This window comes from Manis pentadactyla, chromosome 9, assembly GCF_030020395.1.
Source record: "Manis pentadactyla isolate mManPen7 chromosome 9, mManPen7.hap1, whole genome shotgun sequence".
Taxonomy (NCBI): Eukaryota; Metazoa; Chordata; class Mammalia; order Pholidota; family Manidae; genus Manis; species Manis pentadactyla.
This window is the reverse complement of record NC_080027.1, coordinates 111,642,470-111,656,964: the sequence shown is the minus strand read 5'-3', so window position 1 is coordinate 111,656,964 and position 14,495 is coordinate 111,642,470. Positions and strand designations below refer to the sequence as shown.

At 43.1% G+C, this 14,495-nt stretch overlaps 1 protein-coding gene across 1 annotated transcript in view; it reads right to left on the bottom strand.

Moving 5' to 3' along the window:
• RGL1 (ral guanine nucleotide dissociation stimulator like 1) overlaps positions 1-14,495 on the bottom strand; it is a 123,763-nt gene that overhangs the window by 21,799 nt on the left and 87,469 nt on the right. Inside the window, exons 8-12 of the mRNA XM_036912566.2 lie at positions 13,369-13,472; positions 10,256-10,340; positions 5,603-5,692; positions 3,155-3,241; positions 1,811-1,843 (exon numbers count right to left, since the gene is read on the bottom strand). Coding sequence (XP_036768461.2) covers positions 1,811-1,843; positions 3,155-3,241; positions 5,603-5,692; positions 10,256-10,340; positions 13,369-13,472 — 399 coding nt within the window. The remainder of the gene's footprint in view (positions 1-1,810; positions 1,844-3,154; positions 3,242-5,602; positions 5,693-10,255; positions 10,341-13,368; positions 13,473-14,495) is intronic.

The window sequence follows — 14,495 nt, the reverse complement described above, 5'->3', positions numbered from 1 at the left end:
TCCTTTCTCCTTGAAAAAGCAGTTTACGTGAATAAAACAAGCTACCAGAGCAACCCAAGCTGGTTCCTACCACCAAAGACCACAGTGGATTCTTTTCCTCCTTCCATTTTCATTCTCGGGAGAGGAAAGTCATTTTTTTAAATTGAGAACTTCTAAAATGTATTTAAGACTTTTATTTCTATTTCCTAAGTGATAAAGAAAACAACTACTTCCATCAGGAAGCTCCCAATCCCCCACTCTCATCCTCTTCACCCTTACCCCTCAGTAAGTAAGTTTTGGTATCTAAACAACAGGACCTCATAAACTAGAATGTTTAGATTTCCCGAATCCTTAGGTTTTTACTACTCCAGTAAATCATTTACTAAGTCTTTTAAAGCTTACAAGAGAAAGAAGGACATAATTATGTCCAAAATTATTTATACTTCTTTAGATACTTCAAAAAAAGACATTTAAAAAAAGTCAGCAATGGGTATAAACTTTACCTTTAGGTTTTATAATCAAACTTTCCAAAAGTTTAACATGCTAGTCTTGAAAGGAAAGAGATTACCGTCCACCATTATTCCAAAGCTAAGGGACAAAGATTGGTAACTATGGAAGTAATAACTGACTTCGTTTTAGCATTACAGGACATGACTAGAGTAACTCGAGCAGATTCCAAGGGAATCAACTTCCTATCCGGTGACCTCAGCCCTTGATCAGTATCCTCAAGGAACATTTGCCATCATGCTAAAGATGAGAGTGTAGTCTACCAGGGACTGAAGACTCACACTGTCTGGGTTAGTATATCTTGTTACTAATGAGCTCAGCCTGGCCAGCTCCCGAAGTTTTGGTTTTAACTTCAGTGCTGTCATTTCCTCTTGGAAGTTTCTCTGTCCCTGCAAGTTGGAGACAGATAGTCCTCCTACATGCTCCTGCAATGCCCACTACTTCTGATCACAGGTCTTTATTATTGCATTGTAATCGCCTACTCGTGTGCCTACCTTCCTCCTGGTTTGGGAACTTTCTGAGGGCAGAGAGCCCTGGTTTTTTCCCTCTGCAATACCTAAACCCATCACAGTGCTTGACCCATGTTAGGTATGCAATTAGTATTTGTGGGATGAGAGAATGGATGAATGACTAAAGAACAATGGGTACTATGAGGTGAAGTCATTATTTTGCTCACTCATCTGCCTTTGAATTATTTAAATAGCTATTTAAATACATCATTGTAACACTACAACCACCACACATTTTCAAAACTGTTTTGTCCTTTTTGGCACCGTACAAAGCTATCCACTCCTTACTATCCATAGAGAAGTTCTAATTGATGGTGAAAATCCCCTTCCTACGCTGACAGGAAAGGAAAAGAGTGACTATCCACATGTAACCGTGGAGACCCTTTCCTTCCCTCCTGCAAAGAGACTCACAAGAGGGAGCCATTTTTATGAACTCTTCTATGTCACTTAGCCGTATGAACCTTTTCTCCTTCAGAGGATGGACCTGTTATTGCTGAGGCTAATTGTAAAGAATCAGATGAGGGCAGGTGAGGCAATAAATGTGGGCTTTGGAGCAGCAAGACAGGATCTGAAGCCTGTCTGTGCCACCGGCTGACTCCTGATGAAGTTACGTCACCTCTCTGAGTCCTCACCTTTGGTCCCCACAGGGCTCTTGGGGAATAAGATGCAGGAACTTGTCAAGCACAATAGTATCTGATAAATGTTCAATAAATGCTAATTTTTTTCTGCCTCTAAAGAAACTTAAGCCCCCACTTTTCATTTTTCCATGCCCAGATGAAGTGAAATGGAAAGTCACAGACAAGTCCTCTACTTACCCTTCTTCTTTTCTCAAAGTTTATCAGCCCACCCTGAGGGAAATTAAAAAAAAAAAAGTGACAAACCAAGCTACTTTGAAACGCAGCCCTATGTTGTTCTGAGTCTTTTTAAAACAGATCAAAGGTATGATAAAAATCACAATTATTACCAACACTATATTTATGGCTACTATGGAGGAAGAGAAGCATCATTTGCTTCAAGAAATACATTCTTTTAATTCTAATAGGACACGATAGGCAGACGACTTTCTCTTTAAAATCTAAAACCAATTAAAATAGTAGCGATAAACAGGAGTCACCATTCAGAATCCAGAACACATTTGCAGGGCCAGTAAAGGCCAAAGCTTGAGTAAATGTTTCATTATACTTTTTTTCTTGACCAAAAGCCACAAAAACGATGCTCACTTTCTCATAGTGGAAACCAAATTGTCAATGGTTTATCAAAAGGAAGTCACTTCTACACAGCGTCATGAAGAGTTAAGTTTCAATTCTTTATCCCCCCAGCTCCTATTCTCAGTAGGCTGGATTTAACATCTCAGTCATTGGTCACCCCCCACGAATCCCAACACTAATGAGTGTTTCCTGAGATAAGCTAAGGCAGAGGATGTGGAGGGACACAGTGCGCAGGAAATGCAAGATGAACGAACATGTCCACAACACTGAGGACAAACCCGGAGGTAGACATAGGTACAGTAACTGCCACTCCTACTCAGGAGAGTGGAAAAGCAGACTGACTGCATCTGGATACCAGGGAGGCAGATAAACTTAAATATACAAGCAATCCTTAAATCTCATGTCAAGTATCAAATTTCTTCTCCACTTAGGATTTTATTACAGCTATTAACAAGTAGCTTGTCTGACCAAGTTTTACCTCTTCTCCCACTTACCCAACAAAAGTGCATCTCAGAGCAGGTAATAATATGGGGAAAAAAAGAGATACTTAGAAATCCATGAATTTGGCTGGTACCTCACCAGGAAGCCAAGTTTGGGCACATTATCCCCTCAGCTCCACCTGACAAAGTCCTGCTCAGTGTCAAGGTCTCGCTCAAACCTGCTCCTTCCTAAGGCTGTCACATCCCCTCATATGGAACTGATTGTGGCTTCCCCTCTTCCCTCACTGCGTTTCTATTTGAATTCTTAATATTTCCAGCAATCACTGCCTGCTTTGATATACACCTTCCTAGACTGTACGCCACTTGCAGTGTTACTCATTTTGGTATTACTCACGGCATCTAGCACAATGCCATGTACAGAATGGCCTCCTGCTACTAATAAAAGTGACTTTTCTCCTGGCTACCCAGTGAGAAGGCTTCAGGCCAACCTCCCCACCTGCACAGAACTCACCTCGATGTAGTCCTGCAGAGCTGTGTCAAGCATGGTCAGGTCAGTCAGGAAGGTGCCCAAGTAGGGCACCGTGCCTTGCATCACTCCCTGAAGAGCAAGCACAGGAAAACAGTCTTGGTTGTTACTGAACAGTGTAGGGACTTCAAATAGCTCCACAGTGGGGCAGGTGGACTTGTCGGCCAAATTTAGCACGTCTCCTGGCAGATGGAAGCAGGGATCTCTGAATGACCGGGTAAGCCTCAACCACACTTGAAGGAGAACTCAGGACCACTCAAGGCTTCATTTGGAGCCATTCATGCTAACTTCCATGAATGAAATGCTTAACATTTCTGCACAAATAGGACAGGAATGCCATCACTTAATGCCTGACTTTCAAAGTTATGAAAACCATTCCTCAAAGCCAGGAGGTCACAAAGTATGTTTAAGAGTGTTCACAGAGGGGCTTACCGCTTTCTTAGGCTCAAGTCAGAGGGGCATCTGTTCTCTTTCAGAGCATGTGAACACACTCAGTGGTTTGGAATGGCCCCGGAAAGGGACGGCCTCGCCACTGGAAAAGGAGGAGAGTGCGCACCCCAAGAGGACAGGGTGCCACTAGTAAATTGTCCCTTGTGAGACTTTGTGACTCAGTGTCAAAGAAGAGAGGCAGGAAAGGGAACAGTAGTTAAGTTTAAAGAGGAAACGGACAAACTCTACCTTAACCGAGTGATGAGGCCTAACATCAGCAGTGACACTAGATGGCACTCACTCCTTGATACGATGCAGTGAGAGGGGCTTTGCACCTCTGTGATATTCTTCCCCCAAATCTGTAACCTCAGTCTATTCACTGGAAAAACAACGGATGTACCCTGGCTGTTGACTACCAGGAAAATACCCCTTAAGATAGTCAAGGTAATGTACAACAAGTTCGCCCTCGGGTACTGTCACAGAGCGGAGGAGGCCGGGGAGACGCGACAGCCCGGCACAGCTGGTACACTGGACTGCATCCCGGAACAGAAGGAGGATATAATGGAAAAGTGGTGGGATCCACAGAAAGTCCAGATTTTAGTTAAAAGCAGTGTGCCAGAGTGCCAGTGTCTTAGCACTGAGAGATGCGCCATGGTCAGAGGAGATGATGACAATGGGGAAACTGGGTGAGGGGTTCACAGAAACTCTATGTACTATCTGGAACATATCTACAAATTCCAAAATAAATTGTTATTTTTTTTAATTGGCCCTAGGAAATGGAGTAGAATCACTTCAACTGCAGTTATACTCCTTATTTATTTCATCAAATCTCCTCTGAAATCATCTCTATCTCCCTAAGGTCACCAAGGTACAGACCGTTCTGAAAAGAAAATATAAAGGGGCTTCCACAGGCTTCTTATCTTCAACTCTATTCAGGCCCTTATGGAAGTTCTGCCAAGAAAACAGCCTCATCAGGGAAAGACCAGGCTCCAGGCTGCTCGACGTGAGGCCAGCCATTTCCTCAGCCAGAACTGCTTTGTGAGGTTCACTCCAAGGGGCATCTGTCCTTCAGGGCTCACTGTCAGCTGCGGTTTGTCCTCCCCCATCATGTGCACAAGGTCTCATCCTGAACCAAAACAGTCTTTTTAATTGCTATTTTAAATTTGTCTTTGAACAAGTGAAAAAGTTTGAAATGCTATGAATGTTTTATAGGCTGTATGCTACAGAGGAGTCCTATCATTCAAAAACGATGTTTCTGATTCACGTTCAGGTTTCCAAAGAAGGAGCAAGTCCTCTAAAGCAGGGACAAGGGCATTTAGAGTTTGTCAGCCTCTAATTGCCTCTCACTGGTTTTCCTCCTTCAGTGCTAAAAGCTAGGAGAGTTTTTAAAATAAAGCTAATGATGACAATGGCTATCTTTCAGTCTTAAGGAGGGAGGCATGATACTCCTTTGGGTACTGAAAAACTAGAATGATGTAGGGTTAGTAAGGAAAGCTGGGAAATGAACACAGGCTTTGGAATGAATGGAAAGGTCTCCGAGTACATGGACCAAGTGCCCCTGGGAGCAGACACTCTTTTTCCTGTGCACCTTGGCCCTGGGCTACCGTGTGTCCAGAGCTGATGACAGTAGGCATTCCTGGAGGGGAACCAAACCCCAGAGGTCTCAAGGCCAAGGTAGCAGCTGCTTCTAAGTGCAGGAGGAGACAGAGGATCAGGGCAAAAGGGACAGAAGTCTACCTGCCCAGACCTTCCCTTCCCTCCAGAAAAACACTGTTTCAGAGGACACCACGATTTGCCATTCTCACTATTTCCTACTGGGTCACAGGAGGGTGATGGGATATTTCTACAGACTTCCCAGGGTTGTTGAGAACAAATGAGGCAGATGGAGAGAACTTTTTTGAAAGCATGGGCACCCTGCGGATTGCTGGTGCCCTGTGGGGCCCGGCCATCCACACAGGGCGGCCTTCTGGTGGGCTGTTGGGGAAGCCCGAGGGCCCTACATACCATGTCCTTCTGGAGCTGAAGCCGCCTCTGAGTCCGCTTCTGGTTTTCCTTCACGCTGCTGTCCAGGTTTGCAAATTTTGAGGTTCCTTCCTAAGAAACAGAAGCATTCACAGAGGACAGTGATGGGAATGAGCTAGAGAGGAGGGAGGGAGGCATGCAGTGTCTGGTACAGAACCTCGACCCAGCTATCTGGGTGCTGGCAGAGCGAAGAGGCCTCCAGCAGCTCCCGGCTAAGTTCCGCAAATATTTGGCTGGCTTGTTGCGAGTGGTCTTTGTAGTAAAGTCTGGCGGCCTTGAATTAGCCTGTTTTCCCCTTACTTTATAAGAAGAGGCCCTGACTTGGTGATAAAATCAATTGTCAAAACGAAGGCAGGCCATTCCCGGGACTGGGGACAATTTCTACACATCCCAAATACCACTCGAAGTAGTCACATATCCTGGAAATGAAGATCTCTTCCTCTGGACATGTTGTGATTTCTTGATCTTGGACTGAAATGCATATGCCAGCATTCTGTGAAAGAAAAGGGACTATTTCTGTGGTATTTCCTAGCTAAATGAACCTTGTGTACCGGAAGCTTTCTGAGGAAGTCCAGTATCATGCACAGCACAGCGCTCAGTTGTGAAAGCCAGAACGTCATCCTTTCCCTTTTCTCCCCCAATCAATCTCCCGGGTTGCCTCTCAGGTGCTGGGCCTCTTACAAATCACGCCTTCCTCCTGGCTCCTGAGGACAGGTGGCTGCCCGTTCTCTCCTCCCGTCAATTGTTCTAACATGCTTCTACATTGTGAGTGAGCTCGGGTTTGCAGACTGAACATAGTGCTTTCGGTTCTGTGGTTTCAGGGTCTTACTAAGTTCTCGTTTTCCAGGAACTGTATGAATGGGAGGCAAACTGCACAGTCAGTAGTGTAGAACCCGTGCAGTCCTTTCCTTAGTCAGATTTTGCTGGGCTTATTATATTACCATAGCATGGAACCGTTCAGTACTGTACGACTGCACAAACCTTTTCAGTGACAGAAAGGTGAGATCGTCTATTGTTTGCCAGCTTTAATGGGGTCCAGAGCCCACAGTGACTCACTTATATTAATTCTCCTAATTAAAAATGATAATAAAGAGAGGTATTGTTTAATGACCTTCCAGGTCTACTTCCTCCTAGGGATGAGTGAAAGTGGCCTAAAATGTGCTATTTCCTGTGGCAGGTGCCCGGAGTCCTTCCAAAGTCTCGCGGATTTGCTGGGAGCGAGGAACCAATTCTGCCTGACTTGGAAACCAGCGCCCACCTCTTCCCAGTGTGTAGGGCCTGCTGGTTCCCTTCAGTTTCTCAGTCATTGGCAGGGGGATACTTAATGGACATGACTGCAGATACACCTACAACTCTCAGGAAGGATTCCCAAAAAAGTTCAAAGGCTGCTACGAGTCACAGGTAGCAGACCTGGGAGGGATCTGAAAAGAGCACAGAGCACAAACCCTCCATGGGGAGGAGAGGAAGATTTGAGGCAGGGAGCTAAATGCCCGCTGATTTGCTGGGGTCACGACTTCCTGAGCGGAAGAGTCCATTCCTGGAAAACTAAAAACCACTGACTAATGACGTGTCGACAAAAACCCACTATTTACCACATCCAGTAGTGTCACTATTTTCCATCCTCAGCCTGAAGTCCTTTGTTCCACAAGGTCTCACACCACCAATCCCTTGAAGCTTACTCAGAGATGTCACGGGCCTTGTGACTGCATCCCTCTGCCCTGTCCTCCTGCCCCCTGCACTGCCAGCCTCCCTCAGTGGCTCTTTCTCTTGCTGTCAAAGTCATCTTCTCGTTTTTTGCTATATTCATGTCTTTGGAAATACTATCTGGCTTGTGACCTTAATTATCACCTATGTTTGGATGAATTCCAAATCTCTCCCTCTCCTTCTACAACCTTCCGCTCTCCTCTGGTCTCTCCCCTCTTCTGTCCTCTCTCTCTCTCTCTCTCTTTCTTGTGCAAAATTTCTCACCTGAGTCTCACCTTCTGTCTCCATCCCTGGCAGGATTTAGAGGCCCTCATCCACCCTGTTCCAGGCCTCAGAGAGGCCTCTCCTACTAGGGTGTTACACAGCCACTGGACTCTTCTCAGTGAATGTTGCTTAAATTAGAGCTCAAGGGAATGGTAGTTATTTGAATAGGTCTTTACAGTCCTAGCAGCATTCTGCTCCAACTCTGACTTCAGAGTGTTTCGGAGCTTCACTAACATTCATCTCCAACAGAGCCCAATTCTAGGGGCTTTCTAGCACTTGTTTACATCAGTTCAACCAGGGAGAATTTTCCCCAAAAGTTCCAAGAACTGAGAAGAGCTGGGAATATTCTGCTTTGCTGTTGTTCTGAAATTTGTGTACTCTACAACTCACCTGCTTAGAGTTATCTAAATTTCAGAAATCATAAGGCAGTAACAGTTTTAAGATAGTTTCTGAGAAAAATAAAAACTTTTCCCAACAATTAAAAGGAAAACTACATATTTCTGCTAATTATTATGTTGCCTCAGCCATAATATTATAGAGGTAGGACTCATATCTACCCAGAAGTAGAAGAGGAGAGAGGTCTTCAAAAGTAAAATTACCCAAAACCATAAATCAGTAGAAGTCCAGGAGTGGCATATCAGAAACAGAGGCCAGCAGCTTTTCTCAGTGGTTCTTTTGAGGACCTAAGTACCTTGATTTCACTTTTTTACAACTGTGCTGAGAGAACTAACACCCAGAATTATACACTTTGTATGAAGAATGATCAACAAAGATGACTGGAAGGAACCTACATATACATATGGACCGCCCAACACATTCCACTGTCATCAATGATAATTCGCAGACCACATGAAATCATAGCCAGGTTTTTCATTTCTTCGGGATTTGAGCCAGACTTAAGAAATTGGACGTAGAGAAGCAGGGTAAACTTCTACATTTAAGAAAGGTTTATGGGGCCTTTAATATCTAGATACAGCTTTGCTTCTAAGGTTTCAGTCGGAAGACTGCCATGAGGCAATGAGCTGCACAGTATTCAATTTATCTACTTTGGAAGGATGACTCAGAGCTATTGGGATTTGAATATATGGCTCCAGTTAGTCTAGTTTTGTATTACTGACAGGGAGACCACTAAGCCATCTCCTTCCAGCCAGATGAGTTTTCATTTAAAGTCTGCAAATTCAGGGGGATGTGAAGAGGGAGTAAGGTGATCTCAGCAGCATTGTTTAGTGTATAGTTAATCAGGTAGGTCAAAACTGAAGTCAGACATCAGCATAAACTGGACTGTTCATATCATTTACTCCAAGAAGGACTAATAGTGGGCAAGCTGTTAAAGGCATGTAAATTATAATGTCCCTCCATTCATGCAGTCAAACATAATTTCTGAGCACTTGCTACATGCCAGGCATTAGGGATATATCAGTGTAAAAGATAAACGCAGTCTGCCTGCAGGAGGCTTACAAGCCAGTAGGGAGATGGTTTAAGTACCCAGCAATTCCTAGAACATATGCTCAGAGCTGGGACAGGGCGATGTTAGGCTTCTCCCGGAGCACATGGGAAGGCAGTCAATCAGACCTGAGAGTGTCAAGGAAGGCCTCCAAATGAAGGGGACTCTGCACTGAGACCTGACAGAAGAGCAGGACTTTGGAGGAGAAAAGTCAGAAAGACAACAGCAGTTGCTTCTATAGGGCAGACTAATCTAATAGTTATCAACTGGATGGCTTTTCTTAGTAACTTTACCTCCATTTGACTTTCATTCCTACTCCAAGGGTCTGCCTTAAGCTTGCAAATGCAGCTTATACTTTATTCATTTTCATTTGTTATGCATACTTTGGTTTCATACGCATATAGCTTTGCCAAATACTAAAAATAACTCACATTTGCACAGTGCTTTTAAATATTTTATCTCAGTCAATCTTCAAAACAATTTTGTAAGGTCAGTAGACTAAATACTATTATTTTCTCCAATTTACAGAAAAAGAGACTAAAGACAAGGATCATATCTTCTAATTGCCCAGTTCAGAGCTTCCCTCAATGGTAGCAAATATACTATTTTGTATTTGTCTACTTCTTATTCTTGTTTAGTGTCTATAGCCACCAACTAGAAGGTGAATTCTTGAAAACAGGGCTGGTATTAGTTGTCTTCATATTTCTAGGGGTCAGTTTAATACTTTACAAATATTAGGCAATCAGCAAATGTCTGCAGAAATAAAATGAACCATGCTAATGCTATGCCTTTACCTAGCCTCTAGTTCAGAAGTCAGCACTCACTTGGTGTTCAATAAATATTGCTGACTGACAGATTGCACAATTAAGTCCAAATACAGGATGTGTAATTACAGGTTTGGCCTCTGTTGTTCTAGAAGCTGTTTTGCTGAGAAGGAATATTCCAGGGCCTTCCATCCACCTAAGGGCTGGTACTTGGCATCTGCAGAGCAGCTTGTTAAAGAAATATACACGTGAGCACAACTTTCCCAATCCGGTTGCACAATAGTGGAGCTGAGGAGCTGGACTTTGAATATGCTCAACCTCAAGCTTCTTTGATTCAGTATAAAAAACAAAAATTCTGCTTCCTGGTCACTACAGGCTTTCCAATGGGTCTGTAGGAAATTAAGGAGCCCTCCAGCTACTGTGGCCTTGAATGGACTCCCAAGCTACCCAGCACCTCACCTTCATCAGCAGCTCCCGGCTGGTCAGATGGTTATTATGGTCTGAGAAAATATCTGAAAGTTCTTCAAACATGAGCATTCGGTCCCTATAAAAGGGATTAAGAAAATATTAACAATTGAAGAGTTGGTAAAAACCCAACACCTTGGGCCCAGCTGTCCTCAGTACTTAAGGCTACAGGATGGTACTGATCTCAGGATCAGGGGGGGCACAGACATGGGCACAGACAAAGACACTGACTTTTTCTAGGCAGGGTAGCTTTTTTTTTAAGGTTGACATGGTCACTTGTATGAAGAGAGGGATACTTTCTAACCATGTATGTTATAATCATAAAATAAGGATTGTTAACTTGGGGAATTAAGTTGTTCAGTTGGGATATATTCCCTTCAACAATTAAAAAAAAAAATCTATCTTAGCAACATACACACAGCCCCTTTGGGACCTGAGAAATCATCCTGGCCAGTCCCCTCATTTTGGAGATGAAGATGCCAGGGTCAGGGATTTGCCCGAGTCTCCAGTACTGACTGCTCAGAGTTGTGGGTACAGGGACCTGAATTTCCTGACTCCCAGGCCAGTGTTCTCACTCTCAGAGTCACAGTAGATGGTGGAATCAGGACAGACTCTGGAGTCAGGGGGCTGGGCTCATATCCCAACCCTGCCGCCCACTCCCCCAGTGGTCCTGGACAAATTCCTTAACTTAACTGAGCTTCAAATGTAATATCTGTGCAATGAAAATACTAATCATGCCTTTGTAGAATGGCTATGACGGTCAGGAGGTTCACATATCAGAGCCCTACTCTGCCCTGGACCCTGTCTAGTACATAGTACACTCCACCTCCAGGGCCACTGAGTGGATGATCCTGCAGGCAAAGAATGAACAGGGGCAATACCATTAAATATGCAGCGTTTTCATTATTGTGAGAAAGCCATTATTAAGAACTTACCTGTTTTACACTGCTTGTAATATTACTCTTATAATAAAGAAAACCATAAAGTCGTTTCTATTTTGGAAAAAAATAATTAAGAACTTAATTACATGTGGGCCTAAATAAAGAGAAATAAATGGATGTCTACTCTGTCTGCTGGAAGTTATTAGCGTAAAGGATTATAAGGAAAGTGAGAACCAAATAAGGTATCCTAACCATGCCCCTTGAATTTAGCAGGGGAAAATATGCAAAGCTGATATGGAAGTGTCTTCTCTAAGGAACTGTGATACTTTTGTAGCATCTCTGCTGAAACGTCAATCAACCAGCCATCTAAGAAAAAAACCAGGCACCCACATTGTACAGAATGCAGCTCTGAGGTTTGTTTTGTATTTATCATTAAAAAAGCCAACTGGAAGAATGGCCCTTCTTGTGTGTTAACCAAGAGATTAAGACACAAGTCTACTAGTTTCTTTACTTGTGTTTTAGCTTCAAATTTGCTGTGGAAGAAATCTTTGGCTGCCTAAGTGACTTTCCATAGTATTCTATTCATCAACCACCAAAGAAAGATAGGATTACCCTTCACTGCAATCAGAGAAGGCTGCAATTAATTGGGTGAGGCTGCATTTTAACACCTAACCATCCCTTTGTTTTTGATACCCTTTGGGGAACAGGGATGAGGGGAAGAATAAGGGGCTGGCTATTGAGGCTGAGGAATCTGTGTGCATGCACCTGGCTTTCCCACTGTATCACAGGGCCTGTCTAGCGATTATATATGATCTATCTCTTTTGTAAGATTTATATGCAGAACAAAATCAAACAACTAATCTCTTTTTCACACAGAGAATCGCCTTGGTTATTCAAACTAATGAAGAGATGAAAGAACCTGAGGGAAGAGTGGTAATCAAGAAAATTGCACTGGCCTTTGAAAAGTCTATCTGTCATGTTTGCTACTGGTAGATAATGGCATTGTACACAAAGTGTGAGATCTGGAGCTATAGTGGCTGTGCTTCTATAGCTGTGATTTGATCATCTAGTTCAATTTTTCCTCTTTATCATTCGAAGAATTACATAATAAATAATATGACTTCCGCCAAGTAGACTTTCCTCTGATTGAGACTATGAGCTCGTTGGTAAGCTTGAGTACTCTGCCACTCATTTTTCAGCATAACTTTATGAAACTGATTTATCAGTCTGGATCTCTTGCAAGTTTGGAGAGTGTCAGTCCCTTAGGGCTTAATCAGCTCTGAGTGAATTGATCAAACGGAGCAGCTAGATACTCCACTCTAAGGAGTGAACCCCCTAATTCCACAAGGGCAGGCCTGCCTGGAGAGCCAGCTGGCTTCTCTCCTGACATGCAGTATAGACTATAAACAGTTTACACATTCTTCCCGGACACAGCCAGACTTCTTGATTAGTTGAAACCTAGGTAGACTTGTTGAATTAGCTGGCCTAGTTTGTAGCCATGACACATTCCCCAGCCTCTAAATCTGCACTGATAGGGGACCCAAACTGTCTCCTCATTCCCCCTTCCCTCCTTTGTGAAAAGCTCTCTGGTCTACAACTGAATTTCTGGAAATGGAGGGAGAGAATGATGGTAAAACAATGCCATTAAATTGTCCATTGTTTCAAAGGTCACACCAAGAAATATGACAAAAACAATATAGAATGTAGCTAGTTAATTATTTTAATCAGGCACCTAGGTAAGGAACACTTACAGGATTTAACATCACTAAGATAGCTTTGAAAATGTTGAAGCAGAAACTAAATGGATTCTTGCTGAACAGAAAGAAGTAATGTTCTATCTGCACACATTATCCCTCACTCTTGGAATCACTTAGGATTTTGGAATGTGGCTGAAAAATAACCTGAAGTCATGGCAAATTGCTGTAACTTTATCACTCCACAATCTTATCCTCAAAATCCAGACAATAAGCACATCCTTAAAGTCATCCCCAAAGCCAATACTCTTGGCTTTGGCTTACTTTGAGAATGAGTTTGATTTCTGCAGCCATCCCGCCTCAAAACTCATTAATGATTATGTGTGAAATGTACCCTGACTGGAACACACAGAGCTTTCAGAGATGTTTCTCTGGTTATATAATATGAGCTTTGAAGATGAGGACCCACACCATTCATTCAGCAACTAATCACCCCAGCCAAAGAAAGCAGAGCAGACACTTGGGAACTTACTTTGGGACCGCAGCCCAAGTCTTTTTTAACCTATAGATGGAATTGGACTGCAGTGCCGAAATGATGGCCCTCAAGGAGGAAAAATTCTTCAGGATCCTACATTCCTGTATGGAGAGTGATTAAAACACACATAAAAGGCATTTAAATATCAATAATACAGTGAGTTGGTGGTTTCCTGTTTTAGAGGTATCACAGCTGCTATGAATTCTTACCACTAAATAGGCAGCTGTATAAATACTGAACATCAAAAAGTGGCTCCTTACTCCCACCCCAGTCACCAAAACACTTTATAGACTTTGGCAGTGTGTGCTTGTTTTTCTCCCTTTAATATATTTTCTGCGTTGTTGTTACAGTTTTATAGTTTCCAGCTTTCCTAGTAAAAACAGGAATGGAGGTGAGTCTGCAGAGCTATGCTAGAGAAAGCAAACTTTCCTCTGTGGAAAACACACAGATGCCCCAAAAATACACACAAGAGATCACTGAGTCCTTAGACCCACAAAGTGAACCCAGCCGCAGCCACTTTGAGGTCAGATGGCATCGAACGTCTCACGACCAACCCTTGTCCAGATAGGTGTATATAACTTGGCAACAAAAATTCACCACAAGTTGAACCTTTTTTTATGCTTTTAGCCAAGAGGGAATATTTTTATACACATTTATTTAGTTTCAAATTGGCTTGTGCCTCAATCATAAACACTCAGCAACACCTTGGTGCTTCAGTGTTTCCAAAATAACTTGGGCTTTTAAAATGAAATTCATTTTGGCAGCATTTTAAAGCAAAATAGAACAGGAAGCATTCTGGATGTCATTTTCTGGGTAAGAAGAAAGGCTCTCTGATCCCAAAACTTAAGCTACCATATAGAGTCTATGGGATCAGGAGCCAGTGACCTAGGAGTCAATGTCCTGCTGAATGGATGGTAAGGACAGAAAAATAGTCAGGGAGAGGGTCCCGCTCTTGGCAACATGGGGGGAGTGGACTACGCCTTACATCAAAGAAGATGCTTCAAATACAGGCATTTGGGAGTATAATCCATCCACGGTTGACAATTGAGGACACTGTGTGAGCATGGGCTTGGCTTCGTACAGAATATTTGGAGCAAGAGGTCCCAGAGTTAGGCACAAACTTG